At 41.3% G+C, this 27,689-nt stretch overlaps 1 protein-coding gene across 8 annotated transcripts in view; it reads right to left on the reverse strand.

The window, feature by feature from the left end:
* LOC131246440 (phosphatidylinositol/phosphatidylcholine transfer protein SFH9) overlaps positions 1 to 27,689 on the reverse strand; it is a 54,190-nt gene that overhangs the window by 19,162 nt on the left and 7,339 nt on the right. For all 8 annotated transcript variants that reach the window (XR_009171376.1, XR_009171377.1, XR_009171378.1 and 5 more), the window contains exon 3: positions 8,226 to 8,325. Coding sequence is in view for 4 of the 8 variants with exons in the window: in XM_058246573.1 (XP_058102556.1) it covers positions 8,226 to 8,325 (100 nt within the window). In the remaining 4 variants the exon portion in view is untranslated. The remainder of the gene's footprint in view (positions 1 to 8,225; positions 8,326 to 27,689) is intronic.

The following is a 27,689-nucleotide window of genomic DNA, read 5'->3' on the forward strand; positions in this document are numbered from 1 at the left end:
TCTCCCATGGAGTAGGCATATCGTTAATTAGGTGAAATCTATGAAAATCTCTGTGTATTTTGGATTGTGATTTGGCTTTCTTCTTTATTGGTCTAGTAGCCTGCATCAGGCGAGTCAAAGACTAAATTAGGCATGTTCTCAAGGGCCACATCTTCGCATATGCCAATGCCCTCAAGGTCCGCTCCTTAATTATATGACTCCATCTAATACAAACTCATTGACCCATTATGAATAGACTATTCATGCTAAGTACCCTGCACTTGTTTATTTATTCTTGTAGCTCACTGAGCTTTGCCTTAGAATCAATGGTGTTTCCATATGGAATGTAATTAAGGGCTTGTGCTAGACCCATATCAATAAAATGACTCTTTAACAATGCGTGCTTGATGAATGCTCTTAATAGAAATCTCCCCGGTATTATTACAATCCGAAAATCCATGTCAACAATTGCATGCATCAATGTTGTGTTGTATTGACCAGCTCCAATACCTTGACTTCAACTCGAGGTTTGATAGAGCAAATAGACTCTGATTTGGGCAAATCTTAGCTTGTTGGAAAGCTTAGGAAATTCCATTTCCAACAAGCCTTGAATCATCTCAATTCGACTCAAAATGAGGTAGTCATAGAGGTACTACCACAACTACGTGGTGTTGCCTACATACTCAGTGCACCATAGCGTGATAAGATGGCATGGCGCACTGTGATACTTGGAGAATTAAGGTCTAGTAGCCCATATCTATTTGGTAACAAATCAAATTATCTTCTAAACGAGCTTGAATTCACCTCATTCCGATGAGAAATGAGGGAAATACAAGCCTTCCATTGAAGTGTGCAAACCTTAACAATGCAGGGTGCAGCAAGTACACTACCGGTGACTTCTCATTAACATTTGACAAGCCAAATGACCTCCATTCGAGGTGATTCAAAGTGTGTTGGAATGCTTAGCAATTCCCTTTCCTACAAGCCAAAGAATGCATGAATCCGATATTGGACAAGGTAATGGGTAATTTATGAAGATTATGCAAGTACAGTCTAAAGTGCATTGACTCTCATTGGGAGTGCAGCAAGCACCACCACAAGTGTGCCAAAACCTCCTGGCAACATCCCAAATCCGTTGTGTACATCGGATTCTAGTCTTCTAGGGTCCCGATGACATACCCGGAGCACCCGTTACATTCCTAAGGGATGTAATACCCTTTGCGTTTGTCAACATTCTCCAAGCCACATGCCTCACGAGACAACACTCTATCATATGAAGCATCTGGCAACAAGATTCAGTGCTCCAAGGCAATTTGGCCACCTCCGCTTGGGATTTCCACCAGACTATTTAAACGATATTCGCCACTTAATGGTTATTCAAGCCAACATCATATATTGTCAAGCATGCATCTCGTCCATCATCTATAGCTTAAAGTTGAAGAAAGATGAGATCATTTGGCCCCGGCCTCAAGATGGAGAGGCCTCTTGTATCACCAATTGGTTGTTATATGCTCGTTACTCGGCAAGTAGCACACAGACCCTTCGCAGTCGGTGATCACTCAATATACTCATCTCTATCACTTATATGTCTACTTGTACAACATACCGAGAAATGCTAAAATCTCAAGAAAGCTATAAACTAAGGCCACGAGCCTAGACTCCCCATCGTATGGCACAGAGCCTAGCCAGCCTGACAATCTTACAACCCTGAGTTCCTTGTCTACCATGCTAACATAGTCTTACACGCAATCTTGCAATGCACCCCGAGGCCAACAAGACGTTACCTAAAATGAGACTAAGCCAAATCTCATAAGCCAATAATAAGAAAGGCCATATAAGTATAACTCACTAGTATATCCACTAAGTGATCACTTATCCTCCGGGCCCAACCCAATGTTACTCACCCAAGTGGTGAGCTTATTGCAATCCATGTTGTGGACATGACACCCCAAAGGTTAAGTGATCCCTTTATCAACTTAAGCTCATTTGCAGAGCATGCATCTTACATCATACACCGCATTACATCTTACATCATTACACCCTAAATAAAGCTCTCTCTTTTTACATCATGCCTCATGGTATTACCTTAAGAGTTTTGCCTCGCATTAGGTATTTGTGGGAATGTTGAATGTCACTCCTACCTATACAAAGGGTGTAAGACCCATAACCTGTGAGGCTAACCGTACGCTTCGTTTTCAGTGTCGGCACATTCTCGACAGAAATCGACAAGTTTTGCTCACGATCGTATTTTAGTACTGCAACACTTTGAGACTTGTACCCTAGCAACCGCGCAGGCATCGCGATTCTAACGCCGCGCGGCACACCCTATTGCGATACCCAGATTAGAAGTTATAGTTTTTGGTGTAATCCAAAGTGGACAGTGCAATAAACATGTAGCACAGGCCACACTTGCACAAATCTCAATGTTGTCAAATCGATCAATCCATCAATCAATCAACCCATCCATCACTCATGTCACTCTCTCTCCCCATTAGTCAAACAAGCCCATGCCTTGCTCATACAACCCATGCTTAGCCATCATTCTTTCGTTCTTTTTCTCCCCATTTTACCCCCCTCTCTTTTCATAATTCTCCATCTACCCAAAAAGTTCTACCACAAAAGCTCCCAAACCCCTCTCATTTATCCAAAATTTCCTAGCAAATGAGAGTGAGAGAAAAGAGATTAGAGAGAGAAAAAAAATATTAGAGAGAGATTAGAGAGAAGAGAGAGTGCTTGAGGGAAAGAAGTGTTTTAAGAAAGGGGTTAAGAGAGATTAAAGCTTGAAGGAAGGTTAAAGGAGTTTAGGAGAGGAGCTTCACCATCTGAGCCGTCCGATCGACGATCCAGCCCAATCCGACCATTCATCCATCATTATGAGTGCAAGGGAGGACAAACTCTCCATTTTTCCTTATTTTCTTTCATTTTTCATGGGCCTACAAGGGTGGGGCCCGCTTGGTGTATGTGATAATTGTGTGGAGGGCCCCATAGCGGTGGGGACCCATCCAATGGCCGATCTCGGTGGGGACCCATCCAATGACCGATCTCTTCCTTCCTCTCCTTCCTCCATTCTCTTTCTTTCTTTAATGATTATGAACTATTATGGGGCCCAAAAGTGTGCTATGACAGCTTGGACCACCTTGTGTAGCCTATCGTGATATTTATTTGCCATTCAACATATTGATCAGATCGCTTAAATCTAAATGGAGGAATAATGCAAAGATCACCTTGATCCAAAGCTCTCTAGGCCCACCATATGATAGCCAAATAGATGGATGGAGTGAATTGTCTACACGTGAACCCCACTCGAATGTAAAAACAAAAAAGAGGGGGGGGGGGGGGGGGGGGGGGAGGAGAGAGAGAGAGAGGGGAAAGCCCTGGGCGTTACATAGATGCCCCACTCACAGGACCTACCTTAATGTACATATTTAATCCACGTCGTCCACCAATTTCTCCAGATTATTTTAGGTCGTAGAACAAAAAATTATGCGGATCCGAATCTTAAGTGGACTGCACTAAGCGAAATAAAGTCCCACTGTTGAAACCTTCCAAGGCCTGCCGTGGGCTCCTTAATCATCCAAACCATCCCAAGTCAGGGCCTATTGGGCTCTGTTCGAGCTAGCCAAGACGGTGGACAGAGTATATCATCCACATGGGGCCCACCTTGACAGTGTATAAAAAATATATACATATATAATAATACAAAAAGTAGCCATGCATGCTGGGCATTAACCCATCCTGGCCAAGCATGGGTCTCACAAGTGGGACCCATATTGATGTATCTATTTAACCTGAGCTGACCATCGACTTCTCCAGGTCATTTTAGACCATGGGCAGAAAAATGAGGCAGATCTGAGTCACAAGTGGGCCGCACCGAGGGAAACAAACTTTTACTATTGAAATCTTCCAAGGCCCACTGTGGAGTCCTTGTTCATCCAAATCTATCCAAATCAGAGCTCATTGGACCCCCTCGAGCTGGCCTACGCAGTGAACGGAGTAGATTATCCAAGTGGGGCCCTATTTAATGGTGTGACCAAAATGAACGAAACAAATATATATATATATATATATATATATATATATAATATGCCACCAGCGCCTAATGGGCGGGCGGACACCCAACCACAAACGTGGAGAGGGGCCCACTCGTGGGACCATCCATGGTGTATATGTTTCATCCATGCCGTTCATCCATTTTTATAGATCGTGTTAGGCCACAGTCCCAAAAATGAGGGTGATCTAAATCTTAGGTGGACTGCACCAATGGAATCAATGGGCAGGGAAGGTTGCCCATTGTGGCAGTACATAGGCCCCACTCGTGGGACCCACCTTGATGTTTATGTGCCATCTACGTTGTTCATCATTTTCTTCAAATTATGTTGGGCCAGGGACCCAAAGTTTAGTCCAATCCAACTCTTAGGTGGGCCACGCCACGGGGAACTGTGGGGGAAGAAACCTCTTGGACTTGGGATCCCTTGGACTTGAGAATCCCTAGTTTTGATATCCCTTGGACTTGGAAATCCCTGGATTCGGGATCCATTAGATTTTGGTTACGTTTGGCATACTGGATTAAAAATCCCTAGAATCCTAAAGTGATATGCATAATATACTTGTAAAGGTTTGAAATTAAATCGATTTAAATCCCTAATTAGTGGGTATGTGTAATGTTAACACCATGGTTATATTAAATCTATTGAAGCATATACCTTGGCTGAAATGATGAAATCCCAAGACTCAGATGGCCATAAGCATAAGATCACATCCTAGTGACTAACCATCGATCTATAATCGTCGATTTACGTCAGAAATGTTCAGGCAATGCAGATCATCCTAATAAAGCAATTATAAAGATGTCGTTGATAATCTGATTGTTTTGGGATATCATCAGTGGGCCATGTACCTAAATAGATTGGTAGCCTAGTGGGACATGTTGCACATGTGGGTGTCCATCCAGGTCACTCCCAGTGGACCCTGCCTTGGTGTATGTATTTTACTCATGCCTTATAGGCTACATAAGGAGCCGATGTTAATCTAGTGTGGGCCACACCACATAGACATCTATATTTCTAGTGGGGTCTGTCGTTCAGTTCCCACTTTCTATATATGATGTGCCAAGTTAAGGCCAATTATCTCATGATATGTTTAATAACATGTTGGTTTATTTAACCTGATAGGACACACGGATAACATGTCTAGTATAATTGATATCATGCCCATTTAAATGCCCATACGCATCATTTGTATGCTTGTTATGAATGACGATTGATCATAGCATACGCCTTTCGACTTGAGATACTTGAGGGACCCCATATGAGATAGGGTTGCCCCGCATGATCGCGCGGTGCGCACAAGTTTGGTGCATGACTTGGATAACATGACTCATGCATTTTGCATGAATGTCACGATCACTTTTACACCCTAGCGACGTTAGGGTTGTGGCCTCCACAGGCATATCGTGAATGGCCGGATTAGATACTAGAAATATTTGTTCTGGCACTTGAGCGCTTAGGATGCCCATGGGTGAAAGTCCATAAACCCTTGTGGTACCAGTAGGATGCTTCAACGTTGAGACCGAGTGGATAACATTAGCACCCAAGTGCCAAATACCACAAGGCCGCGTCTCCCACTGTGTCGTGGTCGGCTGAAAAGGGGTGTGACCTTATCCACCCTAGGGTAGGGGGTTGTAAGCTAGGTTGAGTCTGACCAACTCGTAAATGGGTCCACTATTGACGAGTCGGGTATGCATTAGCATGCCACTGATGAGGCAGATAGTGAGGTCTTTTTCACTAACTTGGTCGTGTGCGTCATGGGCGGCAACTAGTGTTGGAGTGTACTAGACCTCAGTGATGTTTCCAGTGACGAACTGTTCTAATATGTGGACTAGTTGAGGATTAACATGTTTGTGTTGCATCTCTAGCATATGACATTCGGCCACATAGGCCTTGCATTGCATAGCCTTGGTATGGTTAACATCATTATGGACTTGCTAGTTTAGCCCTTCATCTTTTCTGCTTACTCTGACATTCGTATACTTGGCACATGCATTGCGCACACATGCATGTACTCTTTAAATTTCGTAGTAAGCTTGCGCACATTCGTTACATGCAGGTTATGTTAGACCGTAGCAGCATTAAGGCAAGAGCAAGTACCTAATCTTTTGGAGTATCATGTATTAATTTCCCTTTCAGCACTGTACTCAAAGATTATATTAGTGGATATGAGGTGATGGTGTTTTGTTACAGGGATACACTGGTGGTTATACTCCTTTACAAAAAAAAAAAAAAAAACACCCTGAAAATCCTCCTTGTAGGATCCCAGGATCAAAACCTGGCATATGAGAGCTGGAAGCCGAGAATGGGGTACTATGGAGGCTGTCGGCACCGAATTCGGTGGCTGGGAATTTTGTGAGCCCGGTCCCCGAGTTTGGGGCGTGACAAAGGGGCTCAAGAAGGTAATCAAGGTTGGAAGACTATGCAAACAATGTAGTCATTCGGGCACCTAGGAGCTCTAATTGAGTAAGAATGCCAAAGCTCATCATTATTGTTTCTCAATTTCTTTGTTTGTTTAACACACTATTCCCATAGACATGTTCAATAGTAATTTACTAGGTTTATGTTGGTGGTGTTATTCTATGCCCACACGTACAAGTCAAGAGCATCATAGTAATTTCTCTCTTTGCCACTTAAATAATATTGAATATACTCATACAACCTTAATTAGTTGCATGGAACGTATACCCAAGTGCCACTCCCACTACGAATCCTATTTCGGACTGATGCTCCCTTTCTAATTAGCTATTTATAGATGCTAACACTTTGAACCAGACACTTCCCCACTCCTGCACTCAAACCCTTTGTAGATTTGCTTCACTTTGTACTGGACTACTCTACTTTACGCCAACTACCTTTATTTGTAACTTAACATCATATGGGTCTACGAAAAAAGCTCCTTAATGTGGATTATTCTCCTCTATATCAGTTTTTTCATACTCTTCTCATCTTCTCTTCTTCATCAACAAACACATCAAGATTCAAGGGTCTCAATTTCTTTCATGAGATCAAAAGAAGACTATGCAAAAGATCTCCAAAGCCTCTTTTTGTTATGAAGCCTCTCTCCTTTTCTCTATAGGTTCATTTTCTTATATCTTCTTTCTCTTTTCAAAAATATACTTTGGGTCTTGTTTTCAAATTCCATTCTCTTCCCCAATCCATCATTTTTCTTTTCTTTGTCCATCTTAGAAACCCTGAAATTCCACAACATAAACCCTGTCCTCTACTTGTCATAAACTCAAAAGGCTCTAAAATCTTAACCTTACCTTAATTAACACATACCTTCATAAATGTGTCCCTAGCTTGATCTACTTTATCCTAAAAATCTTAAGCTCCCTATCTCCCATCCAATCATGTACATTCACAAATAAAGGGGAAACCCCTTTTGTGAAAGTGCACAAAAAGAACAACAGTAAATAATACTAATAACATAAGAAAAAATAAAAAAGAAGAAAACCCTCCAGTCTTCCTTCACGAAATCTTTAAGACAAACAAACTACAAAACACTTCCACAACTTTGACAGCCCCCAAATACCATCATGGACAAATCTACAAGGAGAAAAAACTTCCCATGTTGCTCAGATTGGAAAAGAAAAGGAGTGGGAAACATTCTTTCCTCCCTGCACATTTCCCAGACCTACTTTCTTTGATTCCTCTCTTTAGGACTTTTCCTATTCTCATCCATGGTGTGCTTATCGTAAGTTCCCTTCTTTCCAATTTCATCAATCCTCGCTCATCAATGTCTCCAATGAAAACTTAATTGCTGTAAGGGTGAAATTATTCCTATTGTGCCTAACCAATGTATGGTCTAGAACGGAAAAGGTAAGTTATAAACTTCAACATGGTGAGCTAAAAAAATAAAAATAAAAAAGCAACAAATGCAAAGAAGATTGTCTAATCTGGCTCTATCAAAGAAAGTTCAATAGAGGCAACCAACAAACAGTGATGCCAAGCCCAAACTGACTATATCAACATAGCAAGAAATTAAGGTTTAGAACACAAGACAACTATGAATTATAAGCTGCAAAATGAAATGCGGGAGCAGTTGAGACCAGGAACTTCCCATCAATTCAATAAATATTGCTCTCAGATGCTTCAAGAATGCATAAGATAATTATAGATTTCAGTAAAGAGTGAAAATGTAGACCAATGTTGTCAAAAGGAGCAGAAGAAACATGAATGATTATGACCATTGCCAACCTGTAGAATAGAATCAACCCCACACTCATTTCTCCACTGGAGCATTTCCACCCACATGTGGATTGCTTTTCCAATATCAAACCTCCTTGCCTTCAAAAATCTGCAGCAACACAATTAATGGTAATGTGAACTTTTGAGAACTGAAGGAAAGAAGAAAGGAAATGATTTCTAAAAGAAAAGAAGCAAATATCCAAGCACATATTCACATACAAGCTTTAACTTGCATCTGTAAGCAGAATTTTACAATTTGGAACTGGGAAAAGAAATAGGGCCTATTTAGTAGCAAATGGAGTGTTGCTTGGATAGGTTATTCAAGACACATCTCTTCTGAACAGGCCTGTCTAGAGATATCTATCTTGGATAGGCTATTGTACTGTCCTATATTTTGTCTGTCAGGTCCTAGAATAGGAAACAATCATGTGTCAAATATGGCACGTGTGCAAATTGTCAACTTGGCACATATTGTACATTTGGATTTTTTGAAGATTAATACTGACACATGCGATGTGGCAAATATGGGACCCTCAAAGAAGTATGGTGGCACATAGGGCACATGTGGGGCATGTGCAAGTGGGAAATTTTGCAATGTGGGGCCCTTGACGGTTGAATGAGGCCTGTGGGGCACTTGAAGGTGGACAATGGCACATTGGCACAGGTGGCACCTGCAACATGTGGCACATGTATCACAACCAGGAAGTTCACAACATACCACAATTAGAATAGGCGTAAAACACCTTTTATTAAAAGCACATCCTTGTTTTTGTTCTTATTGGGATTTACACCAATGCTATTGTAGACAAACCAAGGAACAACTTTTTGAGCTACCAAACGGCAACCATCAATATAAATCATTGATAAATGGTGGCCATACGCAACTGCATAAGAAACCCTGTATTGTTTGACATTAAACATGAAAAGAACTTTGAAGGATAGGACTGGTTTGATATATGAGTTTTTTTACTATATACCCCCAGGTATCGTGGGAGCCCCTAAATAGCCATCCTTCTTAAACCTTTACTTTTCCACACACCTAACACCTTTTTGAAATTTATTGGGATGAAAATGCCACGCATCACACTTTGAGTTCGTAATGGCCCCTAGACCTTTTTTTCTATCACTACTCTCCAGCTAACTCTTTTTTTTACCACTACACTCCAGCGATATATCATGTTTTCCGACTATTCTCCGATAATCTTTCGTGCTTTTAAACTACTCTCTCTGGAAAAAACTCTCTCCTTAGAAAAATAGGTTCTGAGCTTGTTCGAAAAGAATATGAGATGAAAAAAAAAATGTAAAAATTCAAATTTTAGAAAATGGGTTCTTCTTTCTCCAAAATATTATGCTTAGATGGGTTTTTTGCTCTATATATATATATATATATAAAGAATAGCAGAAAAGAAAAGAGAGCAAAAACTCCACTTTTATAAGATGGGTTCTTCTTTCTACGAAAGATTACTCTTATATGGGTCTTATGCCAAGAACCGGATATAAGGAAAGAAAAGAGAGCAATAACTCCATTTCTAAAAAAGATGAGTTCTTCTTCATTCTTCAAAAGAATCAACTTAAATGACTCCACTATTCGCTAGCATGTATTGTTCGTGAGCTGGACTTTGCGCCCAGTTTTGAAAGGTCAATCGATGTCGAAATGAGATGATTCCAGTGTCATTTGAAAGCTCGTCAAATTATCTTTCCAACGAAAGACAGATCAGCCAGATCCAACTTGTAAAGAGGGAGTTATGACCATTTTCGTCGAATCGAGTGATATTGGAAACAAGACCGGACGGTTTAAGAATGCAATCATGGACTTTGGGCCTACTTTTGAAAGGTCAAACGGTGTCTACATGAAACGATTCCAGTCTCTTTTGAAAGATCATTGAATTATCCTTTCAATGAGCCCAAGATAACCCTGATTCAACTTGTAACAAGGGAATTACGATCATTTTTTGGGGGACCAATCAATGCTGGAAATGAACGCAAACGTGAGCATGTACCGAGCACAAGTGCACCAGCATTTGCATTCGATCCACACACGCGTTCACACTCGCATTCACACTCAGTACATACTCGCATTCACGTTCGGTTCCAACATCATGCAATCCCGTGAAAACATTCTTAACTCCCTTGTTACAAGTTGGATCAGGGCGATCTTGGTCTCGTTGGAAAGATAATTCAACGATCTTTCAAATAGTACTAGAATCATCTCATTTAAACACCATTTGACCTTTCAAAAGTGAGCCCAAAGTTCATGATGGCATTCGCGAACTGTTTGGTCTCATTTCTTGCATCACGCAATACCATGAAAACGATCATAATTCCCTCATTACAGGTCGGATCAAGGTGATCTCGGGCTTGTTGGAAAGATATTTCAATAACCTTTCAAATGAGACTGGAATCGTCTCATTTGAACACCATTTGACCTTTCAAAAGTGGGCCCAAAGTCCACGATAAGTGTTCGCGGACCGTCCGGTCTCATTTCTAGCATCATGAGTACCCACGAAAACGATCAGAACTCCCTCATTACACGTCGGATCAGGGCGCTCATGGGCTCGTTGTAAATATAATTTAACTAGCTTTCAAATGGGACTAGAATCATCTCATTTGGACACTATTTTAACTTTCAAAACTAGGCAAAGTCTAGCTCGCAAATAGTTTGCAATCTCTCTCAAATTTGGTCCCCTGAACGATTAAACGATGTCCAAATGAGAATATTCGAGTCCCATTTGAAAGCTCGTTCAATCATCGTTCCAATGAGCCCAAGATAAATCCGACCCAACCTGTAACGAGGGAGTAATGACCATTTTCGTGGGACCACGCGTGCTGGAAATGAGTGCAAACGTGAATGCGTAGAAAGCGAACACAAAGTGAAGTGTACCAAAAGCCTACGCGTTTCCACCATCGTGCGATCCCACGAAAACGTTAACAACACCCACGTTACAGGTCGAATCGGGGAGATCTTGGTCTCACTGGAAAGATAATTTAACAACCTTTCAAATGGGAATTTAATCCATTTGACCTTTCGAAAGTAAGCCCAAAGTCCATGATGGCATTCCTGAACTATTCGGTCAAATTTCCAGCACTACGCAATCCCAAGAAAACAGTCATACCACCCTTATCACAGGTCAAAATGGGGCAATCTTGGGATTATTGGAAAGATAATTCGATAAGCTTTCAAATGGGATTGGAATCATCTTATTTGGACACCATTTGAACTTTCAAAATTGAGACCAAATCCAAGGGCGAACGCTAACTATTCACGAGCTCCCATCTTTGAAAGGACAAATAGTGCCCAAATGAGACGATTCTTGTCCCATTTGAAATCTCATCAAATAATCTATCCAACAAGCCCAGGATCGCCCTGATTCGACTTGTAATGGGATTACATGATGCCCAAAACAAGCGCGAACATCATCATGGACTTTGGGCCCAGTATTGAAAGATCAAACGATGTCCAAATGGGATGATTTTACTACCATTTGAAGCCTCATCAAATTATCTTTGCAATGATCCTAAGATCCCCCAATCCGACCAGTAACGAGAGAGGTATCACCGTTTTCGTGGGATCGGGCGATGTTGGAAACAAGACTAAATGATTTATGTTCGGTACACGCTCGTGTTTGCATTCATTTCAAGCATTGTGATCCCACAAATACAGCCAGAACTCTCTCATTACAAGTCGGATCAGGCCATTCTTGGGCTCATTGGAAAGATAATTCACAGCCTTTAAAATGGAGCTAGAATCATCTCATTTAGACAACCTTTGACTTCCAAAATTGGGCCCAAAGTCCACGATAGCCTTCGCGAACCATTCAATCTCGTTTCTAGCATTGTGCTATCCCACAAAAACGGTCATATCTCCCTCGTTATAGGTCAAATCAAGGTGATATTGGGCTCGCTACAAATATAATATAACAAGATTTTAAATGAGATAGGAACCATCTCATTTGGAAACTATTTGACCATTCAAAACTAAGCCCAAAACCAAGAACAAACATGAACTGTTCGCGAGCTAGGCTTTGGGCTCAGTTTTGAAAGGTCAAACAATTTCCAAATGAGATGATTCTATCCCATTTGAAATCTCGTCAAGTTATCTTTCTAGTGAGCCCAAAGATAGCCCCAATTCGACTTGTAATGAGGGACAAGAACGGTGTCCATATGATAGTTTCTGTGGGATCACACGATGCTTGAAACGAACGCAAACGCCATCATGGACTTTAGGCTTAGTTTTGAAAGGTCAAACAGTGTCCAAATAAATTTATTTTAATACCATTTGACCATTTGAAAGCTCGTTGAATCATTTTTGCAACGAGCACAAGATGAACCCCAATCCGAATAGTAATGAGGGAGTTATGACTATTTTCATATGATCACGTGATGCTAGAAATGAGACCGAATGATTCGCAAACATCGTCATGGACTTTGGGCCTACTTTTGAAAGGTCATATGGTTTCTAAATGATATGATTCCAATTCCATTTGAAAGGTCATCGAATTATCTTTCCAACAAGACCAAGATTGCCCCGATCCGACCTATAACGAGGGAGTTATGACCGCTTTCGTGGGATCGTGCGATGCTGGAACCGAACGCGAACACGCGTGCACGCTCACATTCGTGTTCATCTCCAGCATTGCACGACCCCATCAAAACAATTATTAATGCCCGCATTCAATTGGGTTCAGGGCGATCTTGGGCTCATTGGAAAGATAATTCAACTACCTTTCAAATGGGACTAGAATAACCTCATTTGGACATCATTTAACCTTTCAAATGAGGGCCCAAAGTCCGTGATGGCGCTCACTAACTATTTGGTCTCGTTTCCAGCATCACGCGATCTCACAAGCACGGTCATAACTCCCTTGTTACAAGTCAGATCAAGGCAATCTTAGGCTCATTGAAAAGATAATTCGACGAGCTTTGAATGTGTAAAACTATGGAGATTTTTTTTCTCGTGTGTTTCTGTGAGAGTTTTTGGGGGATTTTTTCCATGTGGGTATGGTGCATCAATTATTTGCTTCCTCTAGAAAAAAAAAAAAGCTTCTTTTCGATCAAATTTAAAAGAATTATGATTAAAATAGAATATCGTACAACCCTGTTCTTGGTCAGATTCAATTTTTTTTTTATTTTTTTATTTTTTGTTATGCTCTCTTGATCTTTTGATGAACATTTTTTCCTACTAATTGTAAATATATAAGGATTATTTTGTGGGAAGATGTCGACTTCTAGTTTCGATGCCACGAGTTCATCTGTTTCCAGGGACTCAAGTTTCATAACTACAAGGTTTCTATGGCGACAACTCTAGTGGGGCAATCACGGTTGTGAAATTGGATGGCATGAATTTCATTGAATAGTCTCATTCCAGCAAGATGTATATCTACGGGTGAGAGAAACTAGGGTATGTGAATAGTCAAGTTAGAGAACCAGTTATGGACGATTCCTCCTATGATAAGTGGGAATAAGAAAAATTGATGATGATGTCTTGGCTTCTTAATTCCATGCAACCTCAAATTAGTAGAGGTTTTTTGTTCCTATGAACAACCAAAGAATTGACTAAAGTTACCAGAACTTACCCAACACAACAGAATACAGTTGTCTCAATCAGTGTTCGAAATATCGGCATCGCATTATGTATTGCATCCTTGGGATACAGATACATATCCATTATCGCAGGGGATATATTATCGCACTTTTTTCGGAAACATTGGAAAAATGATTTGACTTTTTCAATGAAACTTTAGGGATTGTTAAAAAATAAACCTTAATACACACTTTTAAATCATAACATCTCAAAAAGAAGTGCACATAATAGGTTTCCCTTGTATAGGGTCCTAAGCTATACGTTGTTTGACTGAACTAATGCAATTATATTCAAATTGAATGCATAACAATTAGAGTGTATGTGATGATCATTTCATCAAACACTCCTAAATACTTCGAAATTAGTCTCAATCGACAGGTAGTTGAAAGGAAATTTCGGGGAAAAAAAAAAACAATATTTTAATAAATTTTTATTAATTTTTAATTAAAAATGATTTTTAATTTCCAAAAATTGACAAGGATTTAACAAATCAGTAGATAATTCCTCATACATGCTTGATTTCATGTTTGGAGTGCAACATTGCAAGCAATTTGGGAGAAATTTGGAAATTTTTGAAATTTCCCCAAATCAGACCACCTACACCCAAATTTCAAAATTATAGTGTTCGTAATTAGTCTTAATTGATAGCTAGTTGAAGGAAAATTTTGAAAGAAAAAAAAACATTGAGAACATGAAGAACCAATGGATATCGAAATCAAAGCTCGAACTCTATGATTTTTCATGCAAAACATGAAGAACTGATGGATTTGTAACCATTTGACATGGATTTAACATAATTTCAAAAAAAAAAAGGATTGGAAATTGAAAATGCTCATCGGATCGAACATGTGGGATACATCGGAACTACCCGTGTGTTTCGTATCACACAAGTGGGATACAAGATATATCGTGGGATATATCGGCCGATATTGTCGATATTTAAAACATTGGTCTCAATTATATTAGGAGATTGTTACAATCCATTAGAGGGAGAAAAGTTTGGCTACATATTGCTCCAACAGGGAATGTGGGAAGAGTTGGATCATTATCAGTTATTATAATGGGGTACTAATGCTGATAGGGAGAGATCAAAAACAGGTTGAACAGAACTAGATATTTCATTTTTTTTCTAGGTTAAATTCTGAATATGAGTTTACCCGCGTGCAGATTTTGGAAGAGATAAACTTCCGTCATCAGAAAAAGTTTATTCTTTTGTACAGAGTAAGGAAAGCAGGAAGGACATGCAACCAATTGCTTCAAACAATGACCACTCAGCCCTTGCAATCCCTTTTGTCCCTCTAGAGGTGGAAAATGACCTGAACGGAAGTATAGAGCGTCTAATGAGAAGGACAAGTTGAAATGTGACTATTGTGGAAAACCCCAACATACTCAAAAGACTTGTTAAGATCTCCATGGTTGACCAGCAAAGTTGAACTGCTCAAGACAGTCGCCTTCACTCAATGGTCTTGTTGCTGCCTTTGTTTCTCATTCCTCAGGTCTTACTTCCTCTACCATATCTACACCTCCCTCTGGGCAATCTTCATTAACTTTAGACAGCTTATATTATGTGGACTTAGAACGCCTCTGCAATAATCTTCTTTCCAAACTATCCATTTACTTCTACTTCATTTGCACAGTCAGGTATACAAGTGTCTGCTAACTTTGTCAGTCATTCTTCATCCAATCTATAATACTATTGATAAAATTTATGGGTACAATTTTTTTTCAAATGTTGACCAAAATGACCCTTAGGCGGGCCATCGAATCATTTTGACCTAGATCCATGATGATATGTCCATCTAAATACCAATCCACACCATGGATCATCCATCCAGACCATCTAAACTAATGATTAACCCTCAGATTGACATTTGACCCGTTAAAAGTTGCCAAAAGAATGGATGAATCACTTAGATCATTGAAATTGATTTGTTTAGCTCGTGACCCATCTAATTTGGACCATTTATTTTATTCCCCTTATCATTAGCTTCAAAATGATACCATTTCCATAATTTTATCCTAAGTATAACTCTTGATCTTAGGCCAAAAGTGTGGACAACCATGATTTATTGAATTTCTAGCATGATCTAGTGGACCAATATGCATTTGAATCCTATTAATATCTTTGTATTGCTTAAATCTACAAAACCCATTGATTAGACCTTGTCTTAAACATGTGAAACTATGACATTCATGTGCATGGCTCATCATCATGACCATTGATTTTATCATCCATCATGCACTTTTGAGTTACCAAATTATTTTTCCCTAAGCAAGTACATCATGAGCATCAAGATGACACTCTCTGATCAGGTTAGATCACACCCGGTTGGCGTCCACAAGCATGGCACACACACACACGAGCATGTACTCTCACTCGTGGGAACGAAAGAGTATCTTTGTTAGATGCGCCCTCGGTCATGTGAACAGTCAAGATCCATATCTCCTGAATCGCTTAACTCTGGACCGTGGAACAAATTTTAGGTCAAGCATATCATCTAGCGTGAGGCAATGAACACTTTGGACTTGTGATTGGTGCACATGAGACCCACATTCGAAAGGCATGTTCATAAATTAAGATCACTACCTTTCCTACCTCACCTCCCAAAAACACTCCATTACCACCCCATAATCCCTGTGCGTTATAAAAAAGAATCTACAAGGGGGAGACATGTTGCAAGACCAGTAACCTCGTGGGACCTTTCATACGCTTCAACTTCGGCACCGGCGTGTTCTTGGCGGACCAGATCGACGAGTTTTGATCACGACCCTATTTTAGTACTGCAACACTGCGAGACTTTTACCCTATCGACCGTGCGGGCGCTATGATTCCAACGCCGCACAACACGCTCCATTGCGATTCCTAGATTAGAAGTTGCAATTTGGGCACAATCCAAGGTGGGCCGCACAATACATGCAAGCCCTACTGTCACAAATCCCAAGGTTGTCCAATCAATCAGTCCATCAATCAACCCATCAATCACTCATTTCTCTCTCCCCATTAGTCAAAGCAACCCGTGTCTCCCATCATTCAACCCATGCCTAGCCATCCCTCCTTTCTCTCCCCATTCTACCCCTCCATTTTCTAATTCCCTCTTTATCCTAAAAATTCTACCACATTTTGCTAGCAAGAGTAGAGAAAGGTTAAGAGAGAAAAAGATTAGAGAGAATTAGGGAGTGATTGAGAGAGAGAGAGAGAGAGAGAAGGGAGATGGCTTAAGAGAAAAGGGAGAGCTTGAAAGAGAAGTAGGAGAGATCAAGAGGCTATGAGAAAAGAGAGATTAGAGGAGATTAGGAGTGGAGAGGAGCTTGGTAGACCATTCGATCGCCGATACGAACCAATCCAACTGTTCATTTGTCGTTGTGAGTGCATGGGAGGATCAAAACCCTCCCTTTCTTTGTGATTTTCCATTTTGGTGGACCCACCTTGATCATGTATGGAGTGTATGGTGGACGCCATAGTGTGGATTCTTTCCTTGCTTTTCTTACCCCATTTTCTTTTAGTTATAGTGTTGTGGGGCCCACAAGTGGGCCACGCTGTTGGAGAGCGTGCCCCCATGCTATCACAGCATGGACCATCTTGTATGGCCCACCGTGATGTTTATTTCCAATCCTACATGTTAATAGGTTTATGCAGATTTGGATGGTGGAAAGGGCACCAAAATCAAGTTGATCCAAAGCTCCTTGCATCACCACGAGTTGGTCCACTTGATAGACGGATCAAACTTCCCACGTGGACCCCACCTGCATGCCTTTTTCAAAAAAAAATATAGGAATGAGAGTCCAGATGTTGGAGGTTCACAGTGTCTAAGACGCTGGAACTGTCCAGCATCCATACGCCCAAGGAATGCAGGGAAGGATGGGGCCTCCCACTCGTGGGCCCCACCATGATGTATGTGTTTCATCCATGCCATCCATCCGAATCTCTAGCTCATTTCAGCAAGGGGGTTGGAAAGCCCCGGCATCAAGGACATCAGGCGCATGCAAGTTAGGGTGGGTTTCCACTTGTGGGACCCACCTTAATGTGTTCCTTGATCCACGCCATCCACATGTTTCTTTAGATAATTTTAGGCAATGGGCCGAAAAATGAGGCAGATCCGATTTGTGAGTGGGAAACACAGAGGGGAACAATCCCTTGCTGTTGAAATCTTCCAAGCCCCACCATGGGGTCCCTATTCGTCCAAACTAGTCCAACTCAGGGCCTATTAAGACACCGTTCGAGCTGGCCTACACGGTGGACGGAGTAGATCATCCTCATGGGGCCCGCTTTGATGGTGTAACTAGATCAAACAAAATATACAAATATATATAAAAAAGAAAATTTGAACGCCATTGCTGTCAAAGCCCTGGGCAGGCGGACAGCGAGCATGGGCGTGGAGTGGGGCCCACTCGTGGGACCCCCCATGATGTATGTATCTTATCCACTACATTCATCTATTTTACCTGATCAAGTTAGGCCATGGGCCCAAAAAAATCAGGCCGATCCGAATCTCAAGTGGACAGCACCGAGAGGAACAGTGGCAGGATGGTGCTGCCCATTTTAGGCAGCACATGGGATCCACTCGTGGGACCCACCTTGATGTTTATGTGCCATCCACGTTGTCTATCCTTTCCTTTAGGCTATGTTATGCCATGGGCACAAGGTTCAGGCCGATCCAAATCTTAAATGGGCCGCACCACAGAGAATGATGGGAGTGGAAACCTGATTTTTTGTGGAATCCCCTGGACATGAAATCCCTTGGATTTGGGATCCCTTGGACTTGGGAATCTTGAATTTCTGGAATCCCTTGGCTATGTTTGGCACCCTAGATTCAAAATCCCTATAATCCTAAGGTAATATGCATAATATGCTTGCAAGGGTTTGAATTTAATTATTAAATCAATTTTAATATTTCTAATTAGTGTATGTCTGTAATGTTGACACTATGGTTGTATTAAATCCGTTAAGGCATCTACTTTGCTTGAAATGATGAAATCTCAAGACTCAGATGGGCCATAAGCATAGGATCACATCCTAGTGACTAACCATTGATCTATAACTGTCGATTTACGTCAGCAATGTTCATACGGTGCAGATCATCCTAATAAAGTAATTATAGTGATGTCGTTGATAATCTGATTGTTTTGGGATATCATCAGTGGGCCATGTGCCCAAATAGATTAGTAGCCTAGTGGCACACATGTTGTACATGTGGGTGTCCATCCGGGTCACTCCTAGTGGACCCCGCTTTGGTATATGTATTTTATCCATGCTTTACAGGCTACATGAGGAGCCGCTATTAGTCTAACGTGGACCACACCACATAGACCTCTATATTTCTACTGGGGTCTGCCGCTCGGTTTCCAGTCTCTGTATATAATGTGCCAATTAGGGCCAATTATCGTATGATATGTCTGATAATGTAACGTCTCGGAATAATCCGTACAAAGACCCGAGTTTCACCTCAGGCAGAAATCACTCAGGACCAAATCCTTTAGAAATTAGGCGAGAATTAGCTAATGTTAAACTAGAGTACCTGTGAAATTAGCACTAATCACTTCAAATATGATCTGCAAGACCCAAAACATGCAGAATCATTACTGCTACATTACTGTAAAACTTAGGATCAATCTCTAATCCCAGTTGCTCTCGAGAGCACACCGAAACTCCTATCGAACCTGGACCGCGCGTCGAAAGTCCGATTACGACAAAACCATACGATTATGACTGCCTTGCTTGACTTGACTACCACCTCAGAAATCAACTCCTAATAATATCCAGAAACGCACAACTTGAGCTCGGAGCAAAGTATGTGAGAAACGCGAATACCTTTAGAAAGAGAACTGAAACTTAAGTGAATTGAGTCGTCTCACTTGCGGGCTAAATCTAAGGATTTAGACCATCAGAATCTGACCCAATTACACCCTCAGATCAGAAAAAATTTCCAACCCATGTCAGTGCACTTGTGGCCCTAATCGAGTACCGGTGACCGTTGAATTGAAACTGGTCCTCCGCGGTCGATCTGTAAATCCAATCAGACCGAAAACTTAGCCTGACCTAGATCCATTGTCAGGGAGCTTAAGTCCGACAGCATGCAGAAAAGGGGCCTCCAGAAGTGCTCCGTTGAGCCGAAACAGATGGGTTTTGGCTATAACATAAGTATACCATGGCCCTAGGGCCATTAAGCTCACGTTTGAGCCTAAATAAGGGCCTTAAACCCTCTCTCTCCCTTCACATACGAATTTGCAAACCCTAGAGAGAGAAGAGAGAGAAGAGAAGGAAAGAGAGAGAGAGTGTGTGGGAGATGATTGAATGAGTATGGAATTTGAATCCCTACTTGCCATGATTATCTGTTGTGGATATATGCGTATTGTATTCGTGACAACTCCTTAGTAAAAGGATTTGCCCTAATACATGGTGTGATCAACATACGTCATGTATGTTGATGTGTGTAGTCTAAGTGTTTGTGAAAATGTCTGGATGAGTAAATATTTAGTAAAGTATATGTTATATAGGTGTTGAGGTGAGATTCTCAACTACCTTAGCTATGTGTATATATCCCTTCATGTAACTTAGATTAAATTTGTGTGATTTAGCATGAAATGCATTTGTGCAAAGTATGTTTACCTTGTATTTTGTGAAATCCGAGTCGTACGGAGTTTGTCGACAGTGGTTAGGCCATACGGAGTGCTTACGCACTTCATGTCAATCATCTCGACGTACGCTCGTACCAGTCGAGCTCGTCAAGTAACCTGATTGACCCGATGTATGTTCACCATGTATAGACACTATTGCTTGAACCTAAGGTACCAAACTCACCAGTGGAAACCCCATTAACCTTGGTACCTCGATCCGTTAAGACTGATGAGCCGGACATGGTGGTATGGGACACCGTGGTCGAGCTGTCGGCCTACGCTGGGGCGACGAGCCTCCCCGTAGTGACCAGTGAGCAACACCGCCTCGTGAGCCGAATACGGTGGTATAGGACACTGTATTCGAGCTGTCGGCCTACACTGATCAGGTGGCGAGCCCTTTGTAGTGACCTCGAGCATACTCTGAAACTGCGTTGAGGCGACGAGCCTTTCCGTAGCAACTGAAGTATAAACTAGGCCTACACTGATCAGGTGACGAGCCCTTTGTAGCTACCTAGAACCACAACATCGTATGAGACTAGCTAGGACTGACGACCCTAGAATGGATCATTGTTTGGGAAATGATACAAGGAAGGTATCTTAGCTTCCCAAAACTGCTGTATGAATAAATCTAATTAAGTATTGGCTAACATGAGCATGCACCGCATTGCATGTGCTTTGGCGAGGAAGAGCACTTTCGGGTGGTTGCCATGCGCGTCGTAAGATGAAGACGCTGAGGGAGTGCAAGCGAGGGCATGCATCATTATCGCATATCATTCTTGCATTAACAAGAGTATCTAGGACATGTTTGTTGTACTGCTTTATCATTACTGCTTGATTGAATTGATAACATGTTAACCTTTGCTTTATAGTTCCACTGAGTTAATCACTCACTTCCACATTTCGGGACGGTGTTTTAAACACCAACCAGACTCTGTCTTAGCTGCAGGTGATGGCGATGCCTACGAGGCGGAGCCAGACTTCGAGGATGACGAGAAGGCGTTCTCCTACATGCAGTTATCGGGCGGGTTCATGTGAGCCGTTTCCTGATCGCCGAGGCTACAGGGACACTAACTAGATGCCCTTGCACTGTTGTTCTGTATTTTGGGACACTTGTATATTCATTTTGATCACTTTGGGAGTATACATGTATATGGTTAACCTGGTGACATTTTCACACTCTGGAGATCTACAACAACTTATACGTTATATTTATCAATCACAGTCTTCCACTTGCGTAAATTTATTCGTCTCTGGAGTGTGATATGCTGTTTTGGCTTAATCTCATTCATCTTTAATGCACTAACACGGACAACATTAAATCATCATTATCTATATTGCATAAGTGATGCGTTGGAACTCGGGAGTTGAGTCTATGCACGCACATATGCACTCTACTGAGCTTCATAGGAGGCTTATGCACATTTGTTTACGCTACAGGTAATGCTGGGGTGATGCAGGACATGAGATTTAAATATGATATGCAAGATTTCAGGCTTAGATCATACCAATTCAGAAACAATTACACAAATTCCACATCCCACATGAAAATCCAAACATTCAATTAAAGGGGAATCTATGAGGGTCAAGGCCGATACAGGCTAGGACTGGATCAATAAAAATTATAACCAAATGATGTCAAAGGGAAATAGAAATCAACCATACATGCATAAAAATCAGCCCCTAATCCAAAGGATTCCCCATTTTCAATTCAAGGAACCCTAGGGTGATGAAAACAGCAAACAAATTAGGGAAAACACAATCTAGGTTTAGGGTTTATGAAGAAAACATGTATGAGGAGATAAAGGAATAAAACCTAAACCAAAGACGATTCCCGCGTGTGGACAGCGGGCCTGGGGCGCTCGCACATGCGCAGGTGCCTAGTCGCACGTGCGAGGGGGCGTCAGTTTCGAGAAAGCCCTCCTTGGCACTGGTCGGTTGGGGGTAGGCTCCAAAACCCGAAGTTTCGGGTTGATCCGAGCAACAGCTTGTGCGTAGTACTTCGTCAAAGTTTCTGACCTCCTGCAGAGTCGAAATCTGGAAATCTGCTGTAATGAAGAAACTGATGCAACAAAGGACGAATTCGAAGCACGAATGGTGGTAGAAGATGAGAAAGAAAAGAGATGATGGAAGATGGGGTGAATCGGGATCGATGTGGCTTCGCATCACGATAGTTAGCCCTTCGAAAAGGGAGGGCTTCGCACCCACTTTTGATTTCTTCCACAACTCACGAAGAGAACAGAAAAAAATAAAGCAAGAATTTTTATTAAACTTGAATGAATGAAAGAACTATAAGGGGTGCCTATTTATAGGAAAAAACCTATACCCCAAAAACTCGCATCATGTGTGCAACATATTACTTGGCGATGAAGTAAACTAACATAAAAACTAAACAAGGAAATCTAAAGCGTTCACGATATTCTAAATAATAATAATAAGCAAAACCTAAAATATGAAATTAATCCGACGAGTGGGTCACGATCATGAGATCCCATGATGGGCTTTTCTTGACTATCGGGCCCACTTTTTTGAACCAAAACCTGTCTTCTAGATAGGAGGCCCTCCCTGGACGTCGTCATTGAGCTAGATCGACGGTGGGGCCCTCCTACTCCATGCGTACGTGCGTAGGTGGGGCGGCATGCGTGCGCGAGATGTCAGCATTGAGCCTAAAGCAGGAGCCTCATCTTTTGAGTTTTTTATTATATCTTGTATTTCCTTTCCAACATTGTACTCAAAAATTTTATTAGTGGATATGTGGTGGTGATATTTTGTGACTTGGTACGCTTGTGGTTATGCTCCTTATATATATATATATATATATACACACCTTAAAAATCCTCCTTGTAGGATCCCAGGATTGGAACCTGGCGTATAGGAGTTGGGAGCCGAGAATGGGGTACTACGGAGGTTGTCGACACCGAATCCGGCAGCAGGGAATTTAGTGAGCCTAGTTCTCGAGTTTGGGGGCATGACACATGCATGTGGTGTAACATCCCGAATTTTCACGACCAGAGTTTGTACTCGTGCCCGAGGAAACCGAGTGTTAATGATGTATAAATTGGATGCTTTAGAAAATCGCACCCTTTTTTTTCATTTGGGTCACATCCAAATACATTCATGAAGGTAACATTCACAAGAATAAAATCAACTGTTTTAATTATATTTCATTGGAGTAAAAAGAATAATCAAGGCCTCATAATGGGAGGTTTATTACAACATCAGAGTTCACAGCAGAAGTATAAAACTAAATAGTAAAACTGTCTTCTTAATCTTTTAAGATAATCTTCTATAGGGAAGTAGTCCTCTAAGTCTTCAATCTGTATGTCGTCTGCATCACTGTACGGTTGGGAGAGGGTCAATGCCCTACTCATAGTAAAGGTTATCCTTTAAGATTAACAATAATTCAAGAGTACTCATAAAAGTAAAGGGTCTGATATGTCCCGTGCTCCACTAACACGAGGGTATCAGCATGCACAAACAATCTACATGAGATGCATGCCTAGCAAAGTATGTGGGGCTCATCATACGTAGTGATCATCATAATGTGAAATACGATTTATAGATAATCGGCTCGACCCGCACTCTTACTATACGGATATTCGCTAGCATGGCCAACACCAACGTGGATTTACGAGAACTCCTCAGAGCGCACAACACATGGGCTGGGTGATTTATGTGACACGATTTGTTCATGGAGCAACTACTTGCGACATCCAATCCTGGAGTGATGTGATGCTGTTGCAACTTACACACATCAATTTGTGCACCACTACCCGAAGGCTCAAGGCTCTACCCAGAGTGCTTTACGTCCATGATAGAATATTTGAATCACTAGTTGTGATACATCTTACACATCACTTGCACTTACAGAGATAAATTGAATCTTAAAACATATAACTGAATCTGAATCATGAAGGATATAAACCGAATTATGGAGGCCCTGGAATAGCAAAACCCATGCCCAAGCCGTAAAGATAAACGGCATGAGGCCAAAATAATAAAGAGAAGAGCGACAAGGGTCAACTCAACACAAGTGACGATAGCCAATCATAATAAGTGAAGAGTGACAATGGTCAACTCTATAATAAGGAGAGTGGCAATGGCCAACTCAAATAAAGAGACGAGTGGCAGGGCCAACTCAATAAATTTGATAAGGCAGGGCGAGGCTTGTATCCATGGCCTCACATAAATTCAGAGAAATCCATTATAATTGACATGATGTCATAATCCCAGCAGGGCCAATAATTGTAATGATAATAACCGAATCAATTGATAGGATAATTCCCAGAAAAATATAAACATGAGAGGCGGGAGGATTCACATCAGTAAAAGTATAGAAAGACAAGATAATTCACATCATTAAAGGTATGAAAAGGCAGGATAATTCGCATCTTTAAAAATATGGAAAGGCAAGATAAATGTAATAACTTAAATTAGTGTAAGCTTAAAGGATAAAACCCTCACCTTTAGTATTTTAATCTTCTGTTAGTAAGGTCGTCAACCTAGCGAGATCTTAAGGTTAAACCTGTTTTCCTTTATCCTAATTCATGAATTCGAGATGGTTAGGATTAATATTAAGCTATGGTTTAGTAGATTTGAGGCTAGATTTAAACTAATTTCCAATCTAACTAAGAATTTCAATTTAATTGGAGTGTAAGTCATACCTGCTAAAGTGGTTGGTTAGAATCACTCCAGCTCAAGCCCAACTCGTTGTTGGACTGAGTTGACCCGAAAAACTCCCTTCTTCCTTTTCTTCTTCTTCTTCTTCCTTTATTTCTTTCTTCCCTTTTCTTTTCTTTCATGTTCCTTCTTTCTTTCTTTCTTTCTTTCTTTCTTTCTTTCTTTCTTCTTTTCTTTTCTTTCCTTTCTCTTTTCTTTTCTTTTCTTTCCTTGCTACCGACAATCCGACCGGTCTCTCTCTCCTTTGCAGACGGAGAGGTAACTGATCTCCCCCTCTCCCGTTTATCTCTCTCTCTCCCTTTTTTTTCTTCTTTTCTTTCTTTTCTTGTGGGATGGAGGGCTTCCTTTATAGCCTATCTGAATCCGGAAGATTCCGTGCGTACTCCTTGTTAACGCAGCAAGGAAGAAAAACGGACTCCAACCTTACGCACCAGCTGTTCTGTGTAACCGAGAAATAGAGCTGCGGTTCTGATCGTGCAGCAAGGAGACTGACCATATTCCTTTTCTTTTGGACTTCTTGAGGGGGATCGGATCCTCACATCCAATGGTTTGGACGGCCTAGATTGGCCCCAGGTCCGGCCTTCGTGTCGTGAAAGACGACCTTGTGGTGCGGCTGGTTTCCCCGCTGGAAACCGTTTTGCGGAGGGAATCCAACTCCAACTTCTCTGCTGGAGCTGGTGGGGCCCCTTTCTGATAATCTTTGGGAGCTCCATTCTGTTCATTGTTTTCGAAGGGTCTTAATCGGTTATGGCCTCAAGTATGGGCCTGATCTAAGTTCTAGGTGGCCCACATGGTGTAGGGACGCGGAAGGAGAAAGCTGTCATCAAGTCCGGTTTCTTCATCCGTTGTAATAGCGTGCGAACAAATGTTTCTCCATGATGCTATTCAAAATAGGTGGGGCCCATTTGTGGTTGACTTCCGGAAAATCTACTCCCTTCACCACCTTTGTCATAATGTGTTCGCCCTTGGGTCAAAGTAAGAAGTATATCTAAGTCCTAGGTGGGCCACACCTCTAAGAACTGTGTGAACTACTCACACTGTTAAAACCAATGCACGTCTCTGTGAAGATTTGTAATTTCACATAAATCAATTTCTTTTTTCTTTTTTTTTTGGAGTCCACTGTACTATTTGTAGTGGCACCATCCGCTCTGTTCATTGTGTCGAACACACTCTGTTAGGATAAGGGTCTGAAAATAAAACAGATCTGTTGATCGGGTGGCCCGCATCGTATGATTTAACATTAATGGTGGTATGTAATAGTATTGAATATTGACAATCTTGCCATCCATTCTTCAACCAGCTTCCGACGTCCATTACGTCGAAGTGCACCACTCGAATTTCTTAAAATTTGTCGGGCATTCATCATTTTTCATGCTCTTTCCATCGGTCCAGTTTGGGCCCCGATCTCCCAAGGATGTCCAAGATGCTCCTTTATTAGTGGCTTATAAACTCCGTAATTCAAAATAACATTTGTACACCTCTGATTGCCGAGTGACCAGGTAGTTTGGACCTAAACCCTAAGATTTTCATGATGGTCGGTTTACCATGATGTTCGTGTGGCCTGTTTGGCGGATCCAAATATAATAGATGGTCAGGTGACTTTCTAAAAATAAAAGAACTTGATGGTTAGCACTCGGACCATGTATGTAGGTGGATGTACGGTCAGTTTCGTAAACGAATGACATAAAATAGGTTTTTGGAGTGATTAGGGTAGGACATGTATACCATTAGATTCAAGTGACTTGTTCACATGTGTGAGTTCCTCGGATTGTAATTCTAATGGTGGGTTAAGCATATTCATATGGGGTGAACAAGATGAACAGATCAGAATCTTGATCTGATAAGTGTACGGACAGATGTAGAGGTCAAGTAGCTAATTTACTATGATCTAAGGGCTGAAATTTGACGTGTATGATTAATTTATGATAATTAGGCCTGGTATAAAATTTCACATGAAACGGATCATGGGAACTACGCGATCTAGAATTCAAGGGTCTAGGTTAATCGCATTTTCATAATTATTGTTGATCTAAGAGTTTTGTGAAATCTAATGGTTCTACATGGTCCTATGCCCATTTCTAAACAATTCTTATAAAAGGACTTACATCTAACTTATTATGGATAAAGAGTTATTCACCAATTTAGTCAAGGGAAAGTACGTACATCAAACCACATGATCAACGGTCGAATGACTTGATTTATGAATGGAGATCATTCCCAACGATTAGGTTTGTATCAGGATAAGGACGTAAGGATAGGATAGCTGGATTGGTTACACATGCACATATAAGTTAATTTCTAGGTAACGCTCGAGAACTTTCAATACTCGGGTATTGAAATGTTCGGGGCGTTACACTCGGCCCTTGCAACTTCCTGTGTCAACTTTGTACAGAGAGAAAAGGGAGAGATCTAGTGGGCCCCACTTCGCCATGATGCTTCAACGTCGAGACCGAGTGGATAAATGAGTGCCCGAGTGCCAAATACCAGTAGGTCGCATCTCCCACTGTGTCGAGGTCAGTTGAAAAGGCGTGTGACCTTATCCACCCGAGGGTAGGGGGTTGTAAGCTAGGTTGAGTCTGACCAACTCGTAAATGGGTCCA

The sequence above is a fragment of the Magnolia sinica genome, chromosome 5, assembly GCF_029962835.1.
Source record: "Magnolia sinica isolate HGM2019 chromosome 5, MsV1, whole genome shotgun sequence".
In the NCBI taxonomy this organism is placed as follows: domain Eukaryota; kingdom Viridiplantae; phylum Streptophyta; class Magnoliopsida; order Magnoliales; family Magnoliaceae; genus Magnolia; species Magnolia sinica.